This window comes from Eublepharis macularius, chromosome 3, assembly GCF_028583425.1.
Source record: "Eublepharis macularius isolate TG4126 chromosome 3, MPM_Emac_v1.0, whole genome shotgun sequence".
Taxonomy (NCBI): Eukaryota; Metazoa; Chordata; class Lepidosauria; order Squamata; family Eublepharidae; genus Eublepharis; species Eublepharis macularius.
Window position 1 is genome coordinate 56375683 of NC_072792.1, and position 22320 is coordinate 56398002.

The 22320-nt window shown below is 40.1% G+C and overlaps 1 protein-coding gene across 1 annotated transcript in view; it reads right to left on the reverse strand.

Annotated features, from left to right (window-relative positions):
* OCA2 (OCA2 melanosomal transmembrane protein) overlaps positions 1-22320 on the reverse strand; it is a 279690-nt gene that overhangs the window by 105609 nt on the left and 151761 nt on the right. The window contains exons 15-17 of the mRNA XM_054974145.1: positions 15861-16008; positions 11808-11865; positions 10672-10780 (exon numbers count right to left, since the gene is read on the reverse strand). Of these exons, the coding sequence (XP_054830120.1) occupies positions 10672-10780; positions 11808-11865; positions 15861-16008 (315 nt within the window). The remainder of the gene's footprint in view (positions 1-10671; positions 10781-11807; positions 11866-15860; positions 16009-22320) is intronic.

Genomic DNA, 22320 nt, shown 5'->3' on the forward strand with positions numbered 1-22320 from the left:
TAATGGGAGAGGCGGTCCCATAGGTAGGCAGGTCCCAGTCTGTGGAGAGCTTTAAATACTAAAGCCAGTACCTTGAACTGAATCCAGAACTCAACCAGGAGCCAGTGCAGCTGGCACAGCACAAGGAAGATGTGCGCCCTAAATGATGTCCCCATAAGGACGCGTGCCACTGCATTCTGGACCAGCTGTAGCTTCCAGATCAAGCCCACAGGTAGCCCAGCATAAAGTGAGTTGCAGTAGTCCAGTCTAGAGGTGACTGATGCATGGATTACAGAAGTTAGGTCCTGGGGCGAGAGATAGGGCACCAATTGCCTGACCTGCCAAAGATGAAAAAAATGCAGATCTGGCAACGGCTGCAACCTGGACCTCCACGTAAAATGTGGCATCCAGGAGCACACCCAGGCTCTTTACTGTCGACGAAGGCTGTAGCTGCACTCCTTCAATGGCTGGGAGCTGGATTCCCAATTCTGTTGCCCATGACCCAAATACCAAAGTATCAAAGTATAAAAAGAGTTTATTGTTTATAACCATAGGCCATCACAATTCACCAAACATCGACTAATAAACAATTAAATCCATTATCACAGTTTGTATAGGTTACTAAAATTAATTAAAACAATACAGTATGCCAAACTATCCCAGGAGTCACGAAACAGCCTCATTCAGTACCACCTTAGATCTTAACTTTTTGGCTGCAAGTGCAAACTGAGAGACTCTATAGGACACATGATTATCAGTGTCAGATAACAAAAACACAATCTTCTCGATTCCAGAGTGTGTGTTTGTCACTGATAGGATTCTGGCCAAAAATTTAGGTCTGGGTACACTATATAATGGACAATAAAGTAGGTAGTGGGAAAGGTTCTCCACTGTAGGCAATCCACAAATGCAGGTTCGATGTTCCACAGGGGCGTGAGAATAACACCCTGCCAAAAGAGCTGTCTGCATCATCTGAAAGTGCAGAGCAGTGAAAGACACTCTGAGGTTGTAATGAGAAATACTGTCTAGATAGGGAGATCTTAAATAGTTAAATTTGATTAGTTTATATCAAGGAACTGCCTTAGATTTTAATATTGATAGTCGATCCATCACTGCATGACCCCGATACAGAACCTCCATCTTCTGGGTGACTCTGATACAATCATTCCGCCACGGCATCGAGACACTAGGCCAAACAGCCTGGGACATCTAACGGGCTGTCCATCAACAGTTAGAGCTGGGTGTCATCAGCATACTAATTACAACCCATCCCAAAGCTACAAACCACCAGGGCAAGGGGGCGCATATAGATGTTAAATAACATCGGGGAAAGAATCGCCCACTGAGGGATGCTGTACACCAAAGAATGGTGAGCGGACATCTGTTCACCTAGCACCACCATCTGTCCCCGACCATGGAGAAAGGAGCTCAGCCATTGCAGGGCTGTCCCACAGATCCCCACAGCAGTGAGGGGGTGAGTCAAAAGATTGTGGTCGACTGTTTCGAACAGTGCTGTTAAGATCCAAAAGTATCAGCAGTGCCAACCTGCCCCGATCCAAGTGTCACCGCAAATCATCTGTTAGGATGACCAGAGCCATCTCTGCACCATGGCTGGGCCAGACGCCAGACTGAAATGGGTCCAGAGTAGAGGAATCATCTAGGAATACCTGTAGCTGTTCTGCAACTGCCCTCTCAACTACCTTGCTCACGAATGGAAGGTTCAAAACTGGGCAGTAATTGGCTGGATCAACCGTATCCAATGGTGGCTTTTTTAATAAGGGCTGCACCACTTCCTCCTTCAATTAGTCCAGGAAAACCCCAGAGCTCAAAGACAGATTAATGATGTCAGCTAAAGGGGCCCAAATCCTGGCATCACTGGCTTTCACCCACCATGACAGGTACGGGTCCAATGGGCTCGTGGTAGATTTCACAGAACACAAGATTCTATCCACCTCATCCTGGGAGAGTAACCTAAAGTGGTCCAATATCAACCCTGAAGGTGGCCAAGGGGCCTCTAGTTCACATACTGTGTCAAGCATTGCTGGCAGATCCCAGCAAAGCAATAAGATCTTATCTGCAAAAAAAAACTTCCAAATGCCTCACAGCTTAATGCTGAATTAACATTTTTTCTTGTTCCCTGCAAGGATGTTAATGACCGAATTACCCTAGGAAATTGTGCTGGGCGGGAGCTTGCAAACGCAATGGAAACCACATAATAATCTCTTTTTGTGGCTTTCACCGCCATCTCATAGGCTTTCATGAGTGTCCTTTAAGATGTTCTTGATGCTTCATCACAAATCCGCTGCCACACTCGCTTTAACCGTCTCAGCTCCCATTTAAACTGCCATAGCTCCTCAGTATACCAGGGGACTACTTTGGTCCGGGCACAGAGAGGGCAACAGGGAGCAATCTCATCGATGGCTTCAGAGAGACAGATATTCCAGTCCTCTACCAGCTCATCTAACAAGCCACCAGGGGGCATCAGATCCTAGAGGGCATTCTGGAAACCAATTGGATCCATTAGACCCCATGGGCAAGTATAAATCCACTCGTCACCTAAGCAGCGGTGGGGGGGGGGGTCAATGTGCCCAGACAGGCCATCAGGACAAAATGGTCTACCATGGCACTGATCCATCTGTATCCCCAACCCAAAGATCAAGTCCAGCGTGTGTCCTGCTCAATGTGTGGGAGCTAAAACAAACTGGGAGAGTTCCAGTGCTGCCATGCAGCCCTAATTTCTAATTTCAGTGCAGCCCTAATTTCTAACTTAATCACTCATGCCTCCCTCCTACTCTAATAAACACTCACTTCCCTAAGAGTGAGATAAAAGGATAGGTATCTTACTTTTCTGAGAAGTTTACCAGATGCCAACAAAACACTTTCTGTTCCCTACGTATGGTGCTTTGCAGGCATCTTGTAGGTGACAGGAATGCAAAAGTAGGAGACAAAGTACAACCAAACATTGTTGGAAATTTTGGACTAGGATCATGAAAAGAAGCAAGAGAGCGACTCAAAGAATTTTATGAAACCAACAACCTGTTCATTGCTAACACGTGCTTCAGGCAACCAAAAAGACAATTGTATATGTGTAAATCACCAGGTGACCAATACAGGACCAAATAGATTACATAACTGGAAGCAGAAGATGGAGAAGCTCTATTCACTCTGCTAAAATAAGACCAGGACCTGATTGTGATGCTGGCAGCAGCAGTCAGACAAGATGCCTATACTTCCCATCAAAACTTTTGGGAACTGACACATTCTCCTTGTGTCAGGCATCACTTGTAGCTTGGCTCTCAGAGTCTCTCTAAATGCTACTAAGTACCTGGGGATGCTCAAGTGCAGGATTGTATGTCTAGTCCTCAGTTCACGTGCAGGCTGTTCTTGCTCAATGCACGTGAATGCTGATTTCATGGGAGCTCCCTTTGTGTGACTGCATCTGCAAGTGATTCCAGACGGCAAAGCATCAATTCCTCTCTGGTTTTGCTGTGAGAACAAGTACTATAAACTCCTTTCAACTGCCAAGTTGCATTTCTTTAAGGTGTGAGAAAGTGTCAAAATCTGCATTTCAATGAACGGATGTGGGGAAAACTGGGATACTTTTAGTAGTTGAGGAGAACTAATATCAAACATGTAACGCAGAGCAAATTGAAGTATGACTATGCAATTGAGTGCATGGAAACTTGAGGAGGGGTTACGTGAAATGAGGGTCACTTCAGCATCCCTAGGTACTTAGTAACGTGAAGAGAGACTCTGGGTCCTAGATCAAATCAAACCTGAATTCTCTCTGGAAGCTAAAATGACAAAACTGAGGCTATTGTGATTTGGTCTCATCATGAGAAGACAAAACTCTCTGGAAAAATCAATAATGCTAGGAAAACTTGAAGGCAGTCAGAAAAGAGGAAGACCTAAAATGGCTTGACTTAATAAAAGAAGCCTCATCCTCCAGTTTGCAAGATTTGAGGTCTGTTAACGATGGGACATTTTGGAGGTCTTTCATGGATAGAGTCGCCATGGGTCAGAGATGATGGCACATAATAGTAACACACACACAAGACCCTGGCTCGGCTGGAACTGCTCAATGTCCGGAGTAGTCTAGAAACCAAGCAGTCACTTCCATTTTGGTCTACTTGACAGAACTTAAGCAAAAGACTGGCGCTGCACATTTTGAGCCTTTCTCGGTAATTTATATTCAAGCAGAGAAGAAATACATCAACCTAAGGAAGCCTTTAGTTTTGCTGTTTTCTCAGGTTTTTCACTGTTATGAAAAGTGTTTTATAAGAGGTTTGTGTATATTTACAATTCACCCATGAGACTGCCTTAATTTTTTGGAAGTTTGACCAGATTAACATGGGGAAAGCAGAATTATGGCTGGATTAGACAGGGATATCCCATGTCTTTACAGTTATTCTTTCTCATCAGCTCAATTAAGGTTACTGGCCAGCAGGTGACAACTGGTGGGAGTCTGGGAGCACAGACATAAGAGAAGTGCCATAAGTGCAATGTTGTTATGTCACTTCTGGAAATGTTATGTTTTACCTAGAGAAGCTTTACCATAGAGTTTCTGGTGATTCTTCTAAAGATATGACATCATTTCAGATTTTTTTTCCCTTCATTTTTCTTCCACTGGCTGACACAGCAGTGGCAGGTAGCAGGGATTGTCAGTAGGCTGCACTCACCTTGGCATCTCCGAGACACCCAGCAAGCTTTTTAAAATTAAAATTATTCTTTGCTAACTGGGGTTGAGTGGGCTTAGAATGAATGTTTGGCACTCAGGAAACAGTACTTTGCAGCTAAAGAATCCAAGCCTAAATTCTAATATATTAGTATTTTCTATATTAAAGGCCAAGTAGCCTTGGAACTAAGAGGAGGAGAGAATGTCCTGTGTCCAAGCCCTTGTATCTAACAGGTACAATATTAAGACCCAACATACCCTCACAGTCTTGATAACTTGTTATGCAGGAAGGGATGCTTAGAATCTGAAGCACAGACATTCAAAGTATATATCTTTTCCATGGAATACATAAACGCTAAATGATTTTATGCCACTCAGTATTTTATACATATATTCTGTCTCTCTTTCTCTACTGAACTGTGGATCCAGGCTGCTATATGGCCATGCTTTTCCTTGGAAAAGTCAGTTCTGAAATGATTGGCTGGGTTATCTGTACTAAATAAAATCAGTTATCAAAACTACAGTTCTTGTAAACAATATAATTTTAAAAACCCGTTTCATGTAAAGACAAGGCACAATTTAGTATTGAAAATATTTTTGCTTAAACAGATATGAAATCAATGCAATTAGTGCTATTGAAAACAGAATTAAAGAAATTCTTGACTAACAAGCAAATCAGTATAATTGTTGTTACCCTTTAGTTTTAGCCACCCTAATGGTAAAGAATGATGCTATTTAGTAACTTACAATATCTTCATATACAAACTATATGTGACAGAAAGCCCACATTAGGTTGGGGGAGGTTTCCAGGAAAATTTCAGTACTTGCAGTTTTGGCTCTCTGTTTGTTGCCAGTTGCAAACCAGGAGCTGATTTTTCATTAATCAGTTCAGCTCCCTGTGAACAGTTTGAGCCTATTTGTCTGATTACTGCTCATGTATTCATGTACAGCAGAGTGCAACTGGCAACTGTGGTAAATTGTTGACAGGCAGACTGCAGTTTGGTCTCATGATGACTGATCATAGTTGCTGTAACACAATATTCTCACCTATGTGAACCAATATGTTCAACATGTTTTCAGTGAAATTCATGGAATTTCTACCATTAATTAGAGTGTGCGTTTATCTGTTAGTGAACCTGTGCACTGAATTGTGACACACACCAGAGTTAGGGAAGTCAGTAATAATGTTTGCCATCTGGGCATTTGGGGCATTTAATCCACAAAGACAAGTGCAGGAAACTTGCTCAATAACCACAAGCTGGGAGAAACTAGGCTTCCCATATCACAAATATAACTGACAATGGCCAGGAGTCAAAAGCTTTCCCACTGCAGATGCTTATGCTTCCCCAAAAGACACCTTAGAGGTGAGGAACTTTCACAGTCCATTATGTGCAAGGATGAGGGCTGCCATGTTTGGCAATTCCCCCGTGTATATTGTGCAGCCTTTCCAGATCCCAGTCAGTATGCAGCTGGGAAAGAGTGACGGAATAACTTCCTATTCTATTGAAAAAGGCAATTGTGTCATTTTGCTAGCCCTAAGCAGCACTTTGGACACTGAGCCGCAAGGAAGCAGAATCTTGGAAATTCACACACCCCGGGGGTACCCGTAGTTACCATGTGAATGGGAACAGGTCATGGAGGCCCATTTGGAAAATAACAGCTGTTGGACAGATTGCAGAACACCTCAGGGAGTGATTCAGTTCCTCCACGGAAGACACAAATTGCCCCAAGGTTTTGTGTTTCCCCCAAAAATCTTTGTCTGAGGAATAAATAGAGCCACATAGAAGGCACAAAACATGCCAGGAATGCAGGCTCCAGAGCAGACCATGGCCCTTTAAGCCCTTCCCATCTCTCGGAGATCCAGGGTGGTAAAATACTTAATGTTCAGGCAACTTTTGATGGCCTGTGATTGAATACTCTGCTTTTGATTGGGCTGGTGTGGTGTTTAAATTAATGGTTTCAAGGCTTATAGGTATTTTATTGATTTATGTGCTGTATAAACTTTATGGTGTCTTTCAGAGAAAGACAGTTTACATTAATACATTTTAATAAACTAGGACTTGGGAGACCAGGTACAAACCCCTATTCGTCCATCATGCCATCCTAAACTGAGTTAACCCTTCTAAATCCATTGAAATCAATGGAATATGAAGAGCACAGCTTTGCTTAGGATGGCACTGTGAATATCTCTGGGCCAGTCATACACACTTTCTCTCAGCCTAGCATATCTCACATTGTTGTGAGTATACACTGAGGGAAGAATCAACCTGAGCTTACTGAAGAAATGGTGGAAGAAAATGTGATAGGCAGAATAGTGGAGCACTGTAGGTCATGGAATGAGTTGTTGAAAAGTATTGTGACTCATCTGTGATGCAGAAATCACTATTCCTTCATACAAGACATTGCATTATGCCACAGTCAACAAGTGATAAATGTGCAATGCATGAACTGGCATGCACATTGTGAGTCACAATTACGAGAATGGGGTTCTGAACGCAAGGATCCATTTTTCACAGAAATGAATAATACATGGCATTCCTTTTGTCTGAAGTTGTTTTTTCATTAAGCTGCTGACTGTAAGAACAGCATTCTGACATCGGTGAATCTGTTTGCTAGTATTCATAAAACGAAGAGCATGCATTTGAGTTGTCTGCTTCTGCAGACTGTGCCAGTACAGCTCTCAAATTGGAGTGTGACTAATTGGTTAAGTCTTTGATTGGTCGTGTTAGAGTCTGGGCTCCGTTCCCATTAAATGCCTGTGGGATGGCACTTTCTGTGCAAGGAGAAGACAATTCCAGTTGCTTATGATAATTCATTCACACATATTTTCTCCCTCTCATATGCAGATAGAGAGTAAGGGGAAATGTTTCTGACTTTTCAGAGCCAGTTTGGTTTAGTGGTTAAGAGTGCAGGACTCTAATCTGGAGAACCGGGTTTGATTCCCCACTCCTCCACTTGAAGCCAGCTGGGTGACCTTGGGTCAGTCACAACTTCTAGAAGCTCTCTCAGCCCCACCCACCTCACAGGATGATTGTTGTTCTGGGGATGATAATGACATACTTTGTAAACTGCTCTGAGTGGGCATTAAGTTGTCCTGAAGGGCGGTATATAAATCAAATGTTGTTGTTGTTGTTATTTCTTTTTGGAAAAGCCCTATTCCCTGTCTGATTCTTCCTATGATTATGACTTTTGCAGTGGTAGAAGCATCTGCCCTCACTAAGTACAGACCCCACCCCCACCAGCTTGGAAGGATATTGTGCAGCGCAGCTCAATACTATTCAAATTTCTTTCTCAATTTTTCGGAGCCATTGGAAGTTTCTGATTTCAGCATCCCACTGAGACTGCTGCAGTGTGAAACCTTCTCAAGGGTCCCTGATCTTCCTGGCTCTCCCCTCTCCAGCAGCCATTACTGACCCTAAAGGTGTGGGACCTCGATGGAGGGCCATGCAGATCAGGAGTCTGTGTTTGAATGAATGCATTTTTTCTTCACTGTCAATGACCAACACTTAAAAGCACCAGTACAATAAAATCTTAACATTTGTCTATCTGAGCAGTTACGGTTTTCCTAATCCTTGAAGCAAGCCATCCAAATCTGTCTACCTCTTCAGTGACCTCAGGATGCCTATCTGAGAGAAAACTTCTCAAAAGGCATAATCTTTAACTACGGGTAAGGGGTAAAGTCACAGAGAAAGGGAGAGATTTGCGAAGATTATTATACACCTTGCAATCAAATATAACATGTTCTAAAGATTCTATCCCTTCCTCAAAGCAGGGACAACTCCTTTCCTCATAAGGGATTTTTTAAAACTTCTCTTTAAGGACAGCTGAGGGAAGTACATCCCATCGCATTAGTGTACACATTCTCCTATATTCTTGATTTGATAAATTAAAGAGATAAGGCATAGGAGTTACCCTATTAATGGGATCTAAAAGGACTTGTCATTTCTCTATTCTGTTTAAATCACGTTGCAATATCTAGTATCCTCTGTTTTACTATGTCCTTAGCTTTCTTGTAACCCATACAGCACAGATATAGTTTTGAAAGACCATATAAAGGTAATTTCTTATCCTATGCCCTAAGCCATGGAGGGATGAAGGAATTCAGAATTATTAAACTTATCAGCCCTTTGGATAGAAATACTAGTTTTAGCCAATATAAAATCACTGCAATCCACAGCCTTGCCTCTACTGTGATCCAATCAGTTTCAATTCGAGTGAGTGTATTTGGGATGCCATGGGGCACTTCTAAGATCGTTCTCAAAAATTTAGATTGAACTGTTTCCAGTTTCTTTAGATATGAGGTAATATTTATAGGGGCTCCATAAATAAGCAGAGTAAGAGATTTGGTCTTGAAAAATTTGAGGGCCGCTATCAAGCATTTACCCCCTTTATGCCAATAGAATTTTTGAATTGCCCCTGAACAGAGTTTATATTAACAGTTCTCAAGCCATTCACCTGGAAAAAGACACTCAAATATTTAAAACATGAAGCTTGTTTAAAGACCAATAATAAGTTTTGGCGGTTTTGTTTTTTACAAATCACTTTCGATTTAGAAAAATTAACCTCTACGTTGTTTTCTTGGCAGTACTGGGCAAAAGAACTCATAGATCTCCCAAGCCCAGTTGGAGCAAATTATTTATATAATATTATCTATTATATTATATTAATTATAGCAAATTATCTATAATTATTGGGGTCATCTTTGTTACCTTTTTTGTAAAGGGGGATTATAACAGCTACTCCCCTGTTCTTTGGGATTTTCCCAAGTTGGTAAATTTGTGTAAATAGCGAAGCAAAAACAGGTGCCCGCCACTATACATTCCATTTTATCAGCTCTGGGGAGATTAGATCTATACCTGGGGCTTTCCCAGACTTCAAAATATCAATGAGCCATTTCGCCTCCTTAGTATTCATGGGGGGCAATTTGGTAAACTGTTAACAACAGAAACAAAGTTTCTCATAGTTATATCCCCATACAGGCTCTTATAATAGTTCTCTCAATAGGTAAGATGGAGTTATTTGTAATAGTTGGAGGACTACCTAGGAGATCCAAAACCAATCTCCAAAATAAGGCCGAGTTCTTCTCCCTTACTGCCTTTCTAAGTTCATCCAAAGTTAACCAGATAGATTCCTGTTTCTTCCTTCTAATGTGGGCCTTATACTGGGCTTTTTGGCATTTCAAAGCCAACAAGGATACTGCCTCTGGATTCAGCCTGTATCTAGCATAATTCACATTAAGAGATTTCTTTGCATTCCTGCACTCCTTATCAAACCAAGATCTATGGGTATCTGAGCCAAGTCTCCAGGGTCCAGATTTAGAATTTTTCAAAACCCTTTGAAGTTCCCCCAGAATTAGCTCATATGGCAGGATTCTATATTGTCTGCTGCTACTAGTCTATGAGAGATGTCCTTTACAGGCAGCCTCTGACTGCAGAGTTTTGGCCAGAGTCCTGTCCAATGAGTCTTTCCATCTGGGTCAACAGTATTTATCACCTTCTACAGTTCCTAAACAGGAGTGAAAAGGTTTATCCATGTACAAATCTACCTTTTGCATGTCTATTTTTAGAACAAAAGGTAAATGGTCACTTTCACAATACGAAGCCACCTCAAAAAGCTGTATATGTTGGACCATATCTTCAGAAACCATAATATAGTCGATAATACTCATCCTATCACCCGACCAGTATGTAAATTCAGTGGGGTGGTCATTTGGGACAGGAGAGTGTGCTTGGGAGGGGGAAAGGGGCAAAACCACTCTCTCCTGTCTTTGATTCATGTCCTCCCTCCTGACTCAAGCCTTCCAGCCCATGTTCCCCGCCCCACATGTGGGTCCCAGGAATAAACATTCAGTGTTGAAAATGGCTGGTGGGCAGGGAGGAGAACCAGGAATACTGCAGGATCCAAGCCAGTGTACAGCACAGATATCTAAATATATATTCAAAAAAGCTGTGAGAAATACTTCATGTTAAATACAGCATTTCTAATCTATAGCTGCAACAAAGACAAACTGATCTTACCAAGATCCAGGTGAATTCCTGGAACAAATGAATTCAGGAAGAACATGAGAATAACAAATCCCAACACAGTCAGGCATTTGATGAGAAGAGTCTTGTCTGTTATTCTATGCTGTTGAGAGGAACAAATATATTGCCCATATTAACAGAAGAAAATATATCTCATATCAGTTATGTTTTTATCTTGTCTTTTTTTCAAGGAGTCCAAGATGATGTACAGAACTAGGAAGAACTACATTCAAATCCCCACCCTGCCCTGTAGCTTGCTATCTTGAACCAGTCACCTTTTCTTAGCATAACCTACCTCAACAATGGAGGGAGGGAGGATTGTGTACAATGCCCTCAATCTTTGAAAAAAATGTAATAGTTTTGTTTTTCTCACCTTATGATGGACCACCACATTGCACTGGCTTTCATGGGATTGCTGCTGTTGAACAGAAGTAACTAGCCAGGCCTGGATGAGTCATGCCTCTCTGGTGGTAGCAAGTTGTCCAATGGCTGCTAGTGGGCCAAAGGGTCCTCCCCCTACCTTTTACCGACAGAAATGAAGGCTTGAAGGCTAGCAAAATTGTGTGACTGCCTAGCAACTGTCTCAAAGGGTGTTCATTTAATTAAGCCACAGATACTGAGAAAATTTTGATCTTCTCTTTTTTTTAGATTTCAGATTTTTCTGCAAACCTGGGTTATTTTTCAGGTTTGCAGAGAGCTCTGCCTTGTCTGTTTGTGGCTCCAGACTCTGGATTCAAGTATCCACAGATTTACTCATCATGTTATATTGACACTAGAAAACCACATTAAAAGGAATTTAATGATGTGTGTCTGGTAAGATCTGGCATACATTCAAAATACCAGAAAGAAAATCATAGCTGAAATAATAAGAATTATCCATGTGTCTGAAATTATCCCACTTGTTCTATATGATGAGATTGTTAAACACTGAAAGGAGCAAGGTTACTGCAGAGTTCAAAATGGAAGATTTGTATGTAAATCACGGATTCTGCTATTAGGGTAAACTTAAGGTAACCTACCTTAAACAGTTGTCCAAAATAAGAATTGTGCTGCATTTTGTGACTGAAATGTACTGTGACAAAGAATCAAATATAGTGGGCTGCTTCTCAGAAAAAAAGTAATTCATTTACCTTTTTTTGGAGTTCCTGAATATTTGTTTCCCAGTTTTTATCTTCTTGTGATATTTGTCTGAAAGAGAAGTCCACATATAGAGATCTATATTGATAAAAAGCTCTCTCAGCGTTTTCACTGAACAATAATACTCAGGATTAGAGATCGGCACGTACCAAAATACAAACCAAAGTTCGTGATGAACCAGGCCTGTTCATGATTCGTGAACTGGCAGTTCGTCACAGCCCATTTCTGATGAACCACCACAAACTTTAGGCTGGTTCGTTTGGTTCATTTTTTTGGTTTGTCACTGCAGACAGCCTAGCGCCAATCAATCAGTTTCCTAGGCAACAGGGGATGGACTTGCTGCAGACCTCCTGCTGACTCGGAAGTGGCCTTCTGCTGGCCCAGAAGTGACGATTTGCTGGCCTGGATGTGACATTTTCATGAACCAAAATGAACCGGTTTGTGAACTGGGGCAGGTTTGTGAAAGTTCGTGGTACATGAAATGTGACGAACTGCATGGTTCGTTTTTTTTCTGGTTCGTGCCCATCTCTACTGAGGATGTGTGAATTGCCTTTGTTCAGTTCTGTTGGGCCTTGAGTTCCACTCCAGTTGTTATCCAGCATGAAAAAAGACATTCAGGATGGTGATAACAGATTTCCCACAAGAAAAAGCCATTTAAACTTAGTATATATAAAATTAAATAATGGGTTTTCCTGAAAGAAAAATTATTTGTTTTGTTGTTGCTTCTCTGCAGAGATAGACCCCTGAGATATCTTGTATTCAGCCTACTCATAACCCTGTCTGTTTGCTTTCCTCCCTGCCTGTTCTAAACTGTTATTTCTTTCTTTCATTCCCTCTTATACAAACGCACACACACACAAAACATGTTTCCTCTCCTCAGCTGAACGATTTAAGTTCAGCTTTAAGGTTCTGATGAGTATTTCATTCAAGAAAACCATCACTTAATAATTAATTCCCATTGAAATAAAATCCAAAGCTATTAAAGGACATTCATATTCATATTCTTTTGTCAAAGGCCCAGACAACTAACAGGTGACACCTGAGGCAAAAATCATAGACAATGATTCATTAACAGTAATCAGACAACAAATAATATTTGTACAAAAAAAGAAGTTCAATTTGAGGAAAAGTTTCAGGGATGGTACTGGGAGTTTGGTTTAGAGAGTACACTGTTAAACAAAATATTCTGAAAAATATCTCTTAACCATTAGATCTCTTGAGACTATTAGCTAGCTGTGACAGACTGCACATTTTACAAAAAAGCCTGGAAGTGCTGCACACACTGCTGCATGACTGTTAAGGATTAATTCTTTACTGCATCAATGGGTGACAAGGGATCTGATTGAGTAGCAAGAGCTGGAAAGAGAAGGATTTTTTTCAGCCCTAGCAGAGAGCGATCAAGTGTGAAGAGTTGGGAGACAGTCCTAATGGAGATCAGTTTTAACACTGACAGGAGAAGTGTGAAAATGTTGGCAAGGAAGTTTGGGAAGTAGGTGTAGACTCCCAAATGGGCCAAAGAAAGAGGATAGATCTTCTAAGGAGATTTTCCCTCCCTACAGGGAGGTAGCTCTGGAAAGCGAAGAGTTTCCTGGTCAGGTGTGATCGGAAACTGTCAGTGGAGACCCTCAGATTCAGTTAACGACTGAAGGAAAGCACTAGTGTTTGAAGAGAAGGGGACTGGGGTTCTTGAAAGTGGGTACTGGTATTCTTAATTCCAGAAGAGAAAGAAAATTCTAAAAGAAAGCATATTAGAGTGCTTAAGGGAATAAAAGAGAATCAAAGTCTCAAAACTCTCTGTGAAGAGCATAAACACTGAAGTCTGTGCATGTTCTGATTTTACCATGGGTGTGTGTGTGTTGAATTACCTTAGAAATTTTCAACCCCTGATTTCACCTGACCTTTCCCCTCTAAAATAAATAGTTATTTTTGGAATTTTTTTAATGGCTCTGTTGTGCAAGGAAAAGGGAATGTCATGCTAGCAATCAGCATAACAAATGGTATACTCTTCTTTTAGTATAGCATATTTATATTGTGTTTCGTTGGGCGTGTTTGCCAATTTGCAAAAAAAAAAATTCAAAAGAAGAACAGAAACAGAAAATATGGGCTGCTTGTTAATTGTCACTTGTTGAAATATACACTTGTAAATTAAACTTTGTCCACTTCAAGCAATACTTGAGAATTCTAGACTAAGAGAATACTATGAGTCAGAATGCAGATAGGAGGGTGTTTGCTGGGTGGGTGGAGGATTGCAGCTGGCTTCCACCTGGGATCCAATGAGAAGAGACGCTTGAAAGAAGCCCCCAAATGAAGAGAAGTCCTCAACTGAATTATCAGTGGAAAGCATTTGTATAGTACTATCATTAAGATTTCAGTACTGAAATTCTAGTGATAAAAAGCAGCAGAAGCTATGGACAAAGACAGAACCAACCTAGTAATTAGTCATAAAATAATAATGCATCCTTTTAATGCCTAATTGTTGAGCACATCAACCCTTTTAAACTATCCTGACAAGCTTCAAATGGATAGGGAGGGGAGGCTCCCTCAAGAATATGACAGCATTTTTACTGGGCAGCTAAATTTCAGAGGGTTTAAACCTGGGGATTTAAACCCTCTGAAATTATATAAGGAGTGCCTATAGCTTTAAGAAACAAATTTCTTTGGTGGCCATTGCTAGGAAACCACAACAGTATTACCAGCCTTCAGGCTTTTGTTTTTGTCAGTAAATGACAGAGGAGGGAACAGAAGCATTTCCAGGGATGTTTTTGACTTTGAAGAAGGACTCATTAGGACAAGGCCTGGCAGTCACCATCAGACAACTTGATACCACTCAACTTGCTTGACTCACCCAAGCCCAGCTTCTGGCTAATAGTCAACATGAAAACCAGCATTCTGTAGTGGTTAGAGTTTCAAATTAGGATCTTGGAGCTTCTCTCTGACATGGAAGCTCACTGGGTGACTTTGGACCAGTCATACACTTTCAGTCTAACTTACATCGAAGGGTTGTTATGAGGATAAAATGGAGAAGAGGAGAATGATATAAACTGCTTTGGGTCTCTATTGTGGGTAAAGGTGGAATATAAGTAAAGTAAATACATAATAGATATAGCTGAAGATGGGGAAGCAGGTAATAGCTGGGTTGATTGGTGGGTGGGAAGGAGATGAAGGAAGCAGGGTAAGATGCCAGGGGGATGAAGGAAAGAGGAAATGGTGTGGGGAAGGGAAGGGAGGAGATACAATGGAAAGTGAGGTAGGGTCCTCACTTATATTTTATCAAATACTGAACACGGCACCAGAATGCAGGATCAAAAAGTCTGCACAATGGGACCAAGTATGGAAATGGGAGATGTTTCTAGAAATCTATAGAAGACCACAAATGTGAAGGAAAAACAAATAAATGAGAGAATAAAATAAAATGAAAAATAAGTTTTTTAATGCTGAGTTCTCATGAAATTATCTTGGCAGCAAGCAACAGTTTGTATTTGTCAAGGTAATCCAAAATTACTGCCGCTATTTTTCCTAATATCTGAGAATAGGTAAGGGAAGAGTGAGTCGATAGGAATGAGAAAAAAGGAAGAGAAGGAGAAGAGGGAGGAGGAAAAGAAGCAGGGAAAGAGAAAAAGTGGCAAGGGAAAGAGGAAACGGTCTGGAGGAAAAGTGGCAATAAGGGCAAACTGAGAAAAACAGGTAGAAAAAGGAAAGGAGGGAAAGGGTAGAAAGGGCTGTGAAGAAGAGAGAGATGAAAGAGTAGACAATATGGAGAGGTAGTGAAGGAATTATATTTCTCCCACACACAAGTCTTCATGGGTCCCACACCTGTGACTTTATAACATGTTTCCAAATCTATTCACACATTAAATTTTAGGGCTAAATTCAAATCTTAGGTTTATACAAACAAATCATCTATGTGAACTAGCCTTTTATGTAACTCTAATCTCTTATTCACATTTAGTATTTAAACAATGTACATGATAGATATAATCTGTGATCTCACCAGAAGTGCTGGCTTTATCTAAAAAGAGCCTGAATGGAACTGAGATAAATCATACCTATGGAACGTTGTCAATTTTTTCCTCAGCAACATCTCTAGAGCAAGAACTTTTTGCATTAAAAGGCATTTAACAGCAGTTTCTTCTCTGCTGGCAGGGTTAATTCGCTGTGCTGTCAGTCTCCACACATGGATTTCATGCTTCAGTTCTAAAATGAAACAGAATTATTTAGACTGGAAGTGAAGATATAACACAATGAATAAGTTTTCATAGCCTCAACAAAATTAAATGCTAGCCCATGTACGTTGTCTTCAGTAGAAAAGTAATACCACTAAAACAGAAATAATTTCTGCATTGTTTAATGTGACGTTAGTGTTTATACTTTATTTCACTTTAGTCTAAGATTTCTGCTTAGTTTCAGATTTCTGAAATCCTAATCCTATTACATTTTTATTGGATGCCCCTTCTGTTGATTGTATTGATTTATGCTGTGTAATCCACATTGAGTCCTAATCCTGAAAAAGATAGATTATTTTTAAAAGTAAGTAAATAACAATAGAGTGGATTTGATAGTGTGTGTTTTCTGTTTGGAGTAGTGTTTTAAAAAGTAATGATTTCCAAATATTTGTAAAATCCAGAGTTTTCACAGAGAGAGAGAGAGAGAGAGAGAGAGAGAGAGAGAGAGAGAGAGAGAGAGAGAGAGAGAGAGAGAGAGAGAGACTCTTGAGGGGACTAGCTTTGTACAATATATAAGATTTTCTTAAGAGAAATAATAGTATCGTGGTATAGTGGTTAGATTGCTAGATTAGGATCTAGGAGACACAAGTTTGAATCCCAGCTCTGCCATGGAAGCTTACTGGGAAACCTTGGGCCAACCACACCCAGACAGCCTAACCTACCTCACTGGCTTGTTGTGAGGATAAAATAGGAGAGAACAATGTAAGCCACTTTGGATTCCCATTGAGGAGAAAGGCAAGGTTAAAATGAAGTAATTTTGTTTTTAAAAATTCTCTGAAGGAGTGTAAATTGGACCACTACATACAGGGAGAAGACTGTAGAATGATGAACTATAGAAGTTAAATATGCTGGTTCTTGTGCAATTTGACACACCGGTAACAAACTACAGGTCTAGTCTTTGTGGAGTCTCTTTTCTATTGCCAGTCTGACAGGTTAGTGAGGCATTCATCACCCATCACCCACACTGTCCCCAAATAGGTCTTAATTTGCTGCAGACGTGGAAATGCAGCGAGTACTCGATGGAAGTATTTTGACAGCAATGGCACATAATCTGTGGAATTCATCAAAAGACATTTTCAGTACTTCAAGAAGATTAAACACTTAGTGAACTGAGGCAATTTTTACTTGTTTTGCTTGATCATACCTCTCTAGAGCTTAAAGAAGTTCTGCTTCAGATCTATCTGTATCACACCTGTAATATCTTGCAAACATTCTGAGTTTTTCTGGCTCAAGAAAGTAATTGTATTAACCCCACTGAAAACACTGCAGTTGTCTATAAATCTTTTCAAGTTCACTAACAGTACAATCAACAATAGGATACACACTTTAAAATCATGTTTGGGACACATCTGCAATTTTTTGTAGTTCAATAAGAAAAGTAAATCATTTTGGCATACAACTAATGCTGTTTTGACAGTGTTTTGATAGAATTTTCTTCTACAATTATCTTCACATCAGCCATAATTTTGTTGAAATCCTTCAGATACATCAGATTTTTCTATGTATCAGTCAAAAAAATAACAGTCAAACAAGACTGAGCCATATCTCATGAGATTTGAGGGGACTTCTGGCCCACAGCTAATAATATATCAGAATGATTTCTGACAGGCTAAGTGGATCTCTTCTATGTCTGTGTTTTGCCAAGGCAGCTTTGCTCATCTGGACAGGGCCTTCTGCAGATAACACCCTGCAGTTGGGCTAAATCAACAACTGCCCATACACGTGCTTTCTCTGTGGTAGCCTCCAACTTGTAGAATAGCCTGCCTGAGGAGGTCAGGAAAGCTCCCACTGTCCTGGCTTTCCGAAATTATGCAACATGGAATTATTCAGAAGGGCTTTCTACTCAGATTATAGGGCTGTGTCATAAGAAATACCTAAAAGAGATACCTTGGTAAAGGACAGGGATTATAAACTAAACTATTGGGTGCTGTCTGCTGATATAGTTATGTTCCCATTGGGTACTTCAACATTGCTGAAGATGTCATGTTAATTACTTATGCTTTAATTCAGAAAGATTTAATCTCTGTGTTCATCTTTGTGCTAGTTTTCCAATACCCTAGTATATCTGTTTTCATTGAAAGTCCTGTTGATCATGTTTTATTTTTGCTCTGTGAATGTTCTAGCTGTTGATTATATCATATTCACTTGCATTATACAATCTGCTCTTGGATCTCAGTGAGAAAGGCATTAGATAGACAGAGAGATTGATGGATGGATGGATTGACTGATAATAAGCTGTAAAATATCATGGGAATTCCACTTAAGTGTTGTTTTGGAATATGAATGATATAGGCTAAAATACTTTTTAAAATTATGTAACCAAATTAAATGTTTAAATGCTACCATATAGCATTAACATTATGTTTGATGTTTAACTAAGAATAGACTAAAATTTACGTTAAATGTTTACAACATCAAAATAACCAGGTACCAATAGGGGACTTAAATGTTAAATAGGGTTTCATATCTCTAAATAACAAAGTTACATAATTTGGCACAGCCATGACTATTTAACCTATCAGAAGTTAAGAACTGGTATGTGTTTGTACATGCCCAGCATAGTTCATTACTGATAAAAAATACTCCAAACATGTAGCATAAAACTACACACTATGCCTCTTTCTCCTTCAAAGTTTTCTGAATATATAGTTGAATTTCTTTATGGTGAATCCTTGAAATGGTCTAGCAAAAATTATACTGTATGATGTATGTACATGTCAGTCAAAACATGGACTGAAATCCTCTGAGAGTCTGAAGAACTGAGTCAAACTGGGGTAATGAGATATTAAAGTGTGATGGACTAGGCTCAAGCTCCACCTCTCCTGAGAAGCCAACCAATTACAGCAGTTGGGATGCTGGGCCAATGAGAATCAGAGTCTGTTGGAGAGAGTGAGAGGAGAGAGAAGGGTTTGGGATGCTGCTAAGGGAGGCAGCAGAAAGATGGTTTTTAATCTGTTCTGTTATATTGAAACATTAAGCCCAGTATGTTTTTGAGTTTAAAACCGTTCACTCCTATGTTCCATCTTGTAAATAAAGTTTAATTTTGTTTTGTTTTAACCCTGGCTGGCTTGAAGTCATTGGCTGAGGGAAAATATCACACAGACAGATCTCAAATGCTCAGGTCATGTTACATGGGCCTAGTGAAGTAAATGGTGGCAGTATATATATAAGGAAAATAACCTCTAAGTTCCCTTTCCCCAATAGCCCTGGGCAGTAGCTGGGTACAGGGAGGTAAATACAGGGAATGGGCTGCCTGTCTGGTGGATCCTCTGGAAGGGACACATAGAGGACACATAGAGGGGAAAGCCTACTGTGGGAAAATCAGGGTGGCTTCTGCAGAGGCAAGTCCTACCTCACCAATCTTTTGGAGTTCTTTGAGAAAGTGAACAAGCATATAGATAAGGGTTACTTAGTAGGGATTATTTACTTGGTCTTTCAAAAGATTTTTTATAAGATTCCTCACCAGAATCCTGCGTAAAATTAATCTCTTCTGGATTAAAAATTAATTAAATGACAGGAAGTAAAAGAGCAGGAAAAATGGGACAGTTCTCACAATGGAGGGAAGTAAGCAGTGGGGTCAGTATTGGGACCAGTGCTATTTAATTTGTTCATAAATGATCTGGAACTGGGAGTGAATAGTGTAGTGGTCAAGTTTGCAGATGACATGAAACTATTAAGAATGATGAAAACCGAAGCCGACTGTGAAGGGCTCCAGGAGGATTTCCATAAATTGGAAGAGGGGGCAACAATGTGGCAAATGAAGTTCAGTATAGGCAACCAAGACGCACATTCGGAAAAAAAATCCCAACTTCAAGTATATGCTAATAGGGTCAAAACTTGCTGAGAATGAGACGGAAAGAGACATAGGGATTATTAAGAAAAGGATTAAAGTAAAATGGCCAATATTATAATGCATCTAGTGCAGCCTTGTTTGGAATACTGTGTAAAGTTCTGATCACCATATCTCAAAAAGGACATTGCAGAGCTGGAGAAAGCACAGAAGAAGACAACGAAGATTATTACAGAACATTTCTATGAAGAAAAGCTGAAGAGTCTGGGACTTTTCAGTTTAGAAAAGACATGGCTAAGGAGGAACATGACAGAGGTTTATAAAATTATGCCCAGGATAGAGAGGGTAGACAGAGAGAACTTTTTCTCTTTCTTCCATAATACTAGAACTTGAAGACATCCAATGAATCTGACAGGCAGTAGATTCAGGGGAGATAAAAGGAAATATTTCTTTACACAAGTGATTAAGATGTGGAATTCACTGCCAGAAAATGTACTGATGGCCACAGGCATAGACAGCTTTAAAAGGGGATTGGACAGAGTCATAGAACAGTGGTTACTACTAGCCATGGTGACTAAAGGGTAGAGCACCACCACATTCAGAGGCAGTAAACCTCTGACTGCTGGGGCCAGGAGGCAACCTCAGCTTCTATGTCCTGTTGTTGATCCTCCATAGCAACTAGTTGGCCACTGTGCGAGACAGGATGCGGGACTAGATGGACACTGGTCTGATCGAGCAGGGCTCTTTTTATGTTCTTAAATACTGGCCTACATTGTATTATCACTTTCCGTGCAATGTGCCTGTTTACTTTATCAACTGTTAATATTATCTAAGTAACTCTGTGTGTGTTGATAACACGATGTAAGCATTATTGCTATAATTCTTCAGAATTTAAAATTCACCCATTTTTGAACAGTTAAAGCATACAACGGCATATTTTTAATTCAAACATGGTGGTGGAAAGCACTGTCAATTTATAACCAACTTATGGCAACCCCAACCGGGGTTTTCAAAGCAAGAGACTAGCCGAAGTGGTTTGCCATTGCCTGTCTCTGCATCGTGTTACCCTTGTCTTTCTTGATGGTCTCCCATCTAATTACTAACCAAGGCTTACCCTGTTTAGTTCCTGGGATTCAATGAGATCAGACTAGCCTGGGATATCCAGGTTAGAGCCAGTTTAAAAATAATTCAGTGCAAATTATTTTTGCTAGCAGTTGTTATTGAATCAAAACTAACATGAGAGGAGTAGAGATCCCGGAAGGAATCTTTCCTGCCTTGATGCTCTTTTTCCACCTCTCCTTCAGGGGAACCTCAGCAACTGCATGGGATGTAGTGCAAAGGGCTACAGAGGGATAATTGGCAATAATCCTTCCCTGTTGCCCAAAGTAGGAACTTGTGCAAGAGTGTGTTGTCTCTTTGTGGGGGGTGGGCGGGTCTATTTATTTCCCCTTCCCTCTGGGGCTAATTCCTATTGAAGAGCAGAGTTCCAAAAGCACAGAGGGTTGCAGAAAGAAGAGGGTGGCAAATATTCCTCCCAACAGTCTTTATTCAACCCACTACCATTTTTATAGTATTTTCCAATATATCAGACATTTTACACCTCTGCCTCCCCTCATTTAACTCCACAAGATTTCTGTCTATAGGTTAGCCTTGACATGATCACACAGCTCCCTAAAGTGAGATTCCCAGGTAAGCAGAGGGTTTTCTTATTGCATAACTTATGCAGATTTTTGGTTAATCAAAATTCAGAAAGGAAAACAAGGATCTTGACATAGAATTGTGATTGTCTGAGTTGAGCTGCAACCTTCCCATAGTCTTTCATCTAGTTGTGGATAATGGCTTACATTTTTACACAAATCTATTTTTAAATGGTCAGTTATATAAATTCTTGTCCCTTTAATGAAAGATTTTTATTACACATCTGATACTATCTGATACTATCTGATATGGAGCCTGGATTTTGGCCAAAAAAACCCTCCTATAATATACACAGTTCCATCACTTCTTCACCTACCTATCACTTATTTGCCCAAAAATAGTGTATATTTTGTGTCCTTTTACATCATGAGCAGAGCAAGTTCAAAGCCATAAATTACTATATTCTTCATTCAACTAAAATCCTGACAATGTAATTTGTTGCTCAGAAAATTGCATCAGCTTTGAAATCTATCAAAACAATTTCCATTTACTCCCTACCAAGAAATTGTAACTCAGAGTGTCAGGCTTCTAGGTCATAGCATTTTGAAATCAAGTTAGCTAACATTTTTCATTAAACTATAAGCTCAGACTTTGGCAACTAGCTAGATAAAAAAAAGAAACCCCTGCAATTCATTACACTTTTTCAGAAAAGGATATACATTTTCACCACAGTAAAAAAATATTTGCATCTACTTAAATAACTGCTGAGGTCAAGAAAAGAATGATAGACGCAATCAGTTATCTAAACTCAATATACTTCCTTTTAACAAGTATATGGCTGCTGGGGGAAAGGAG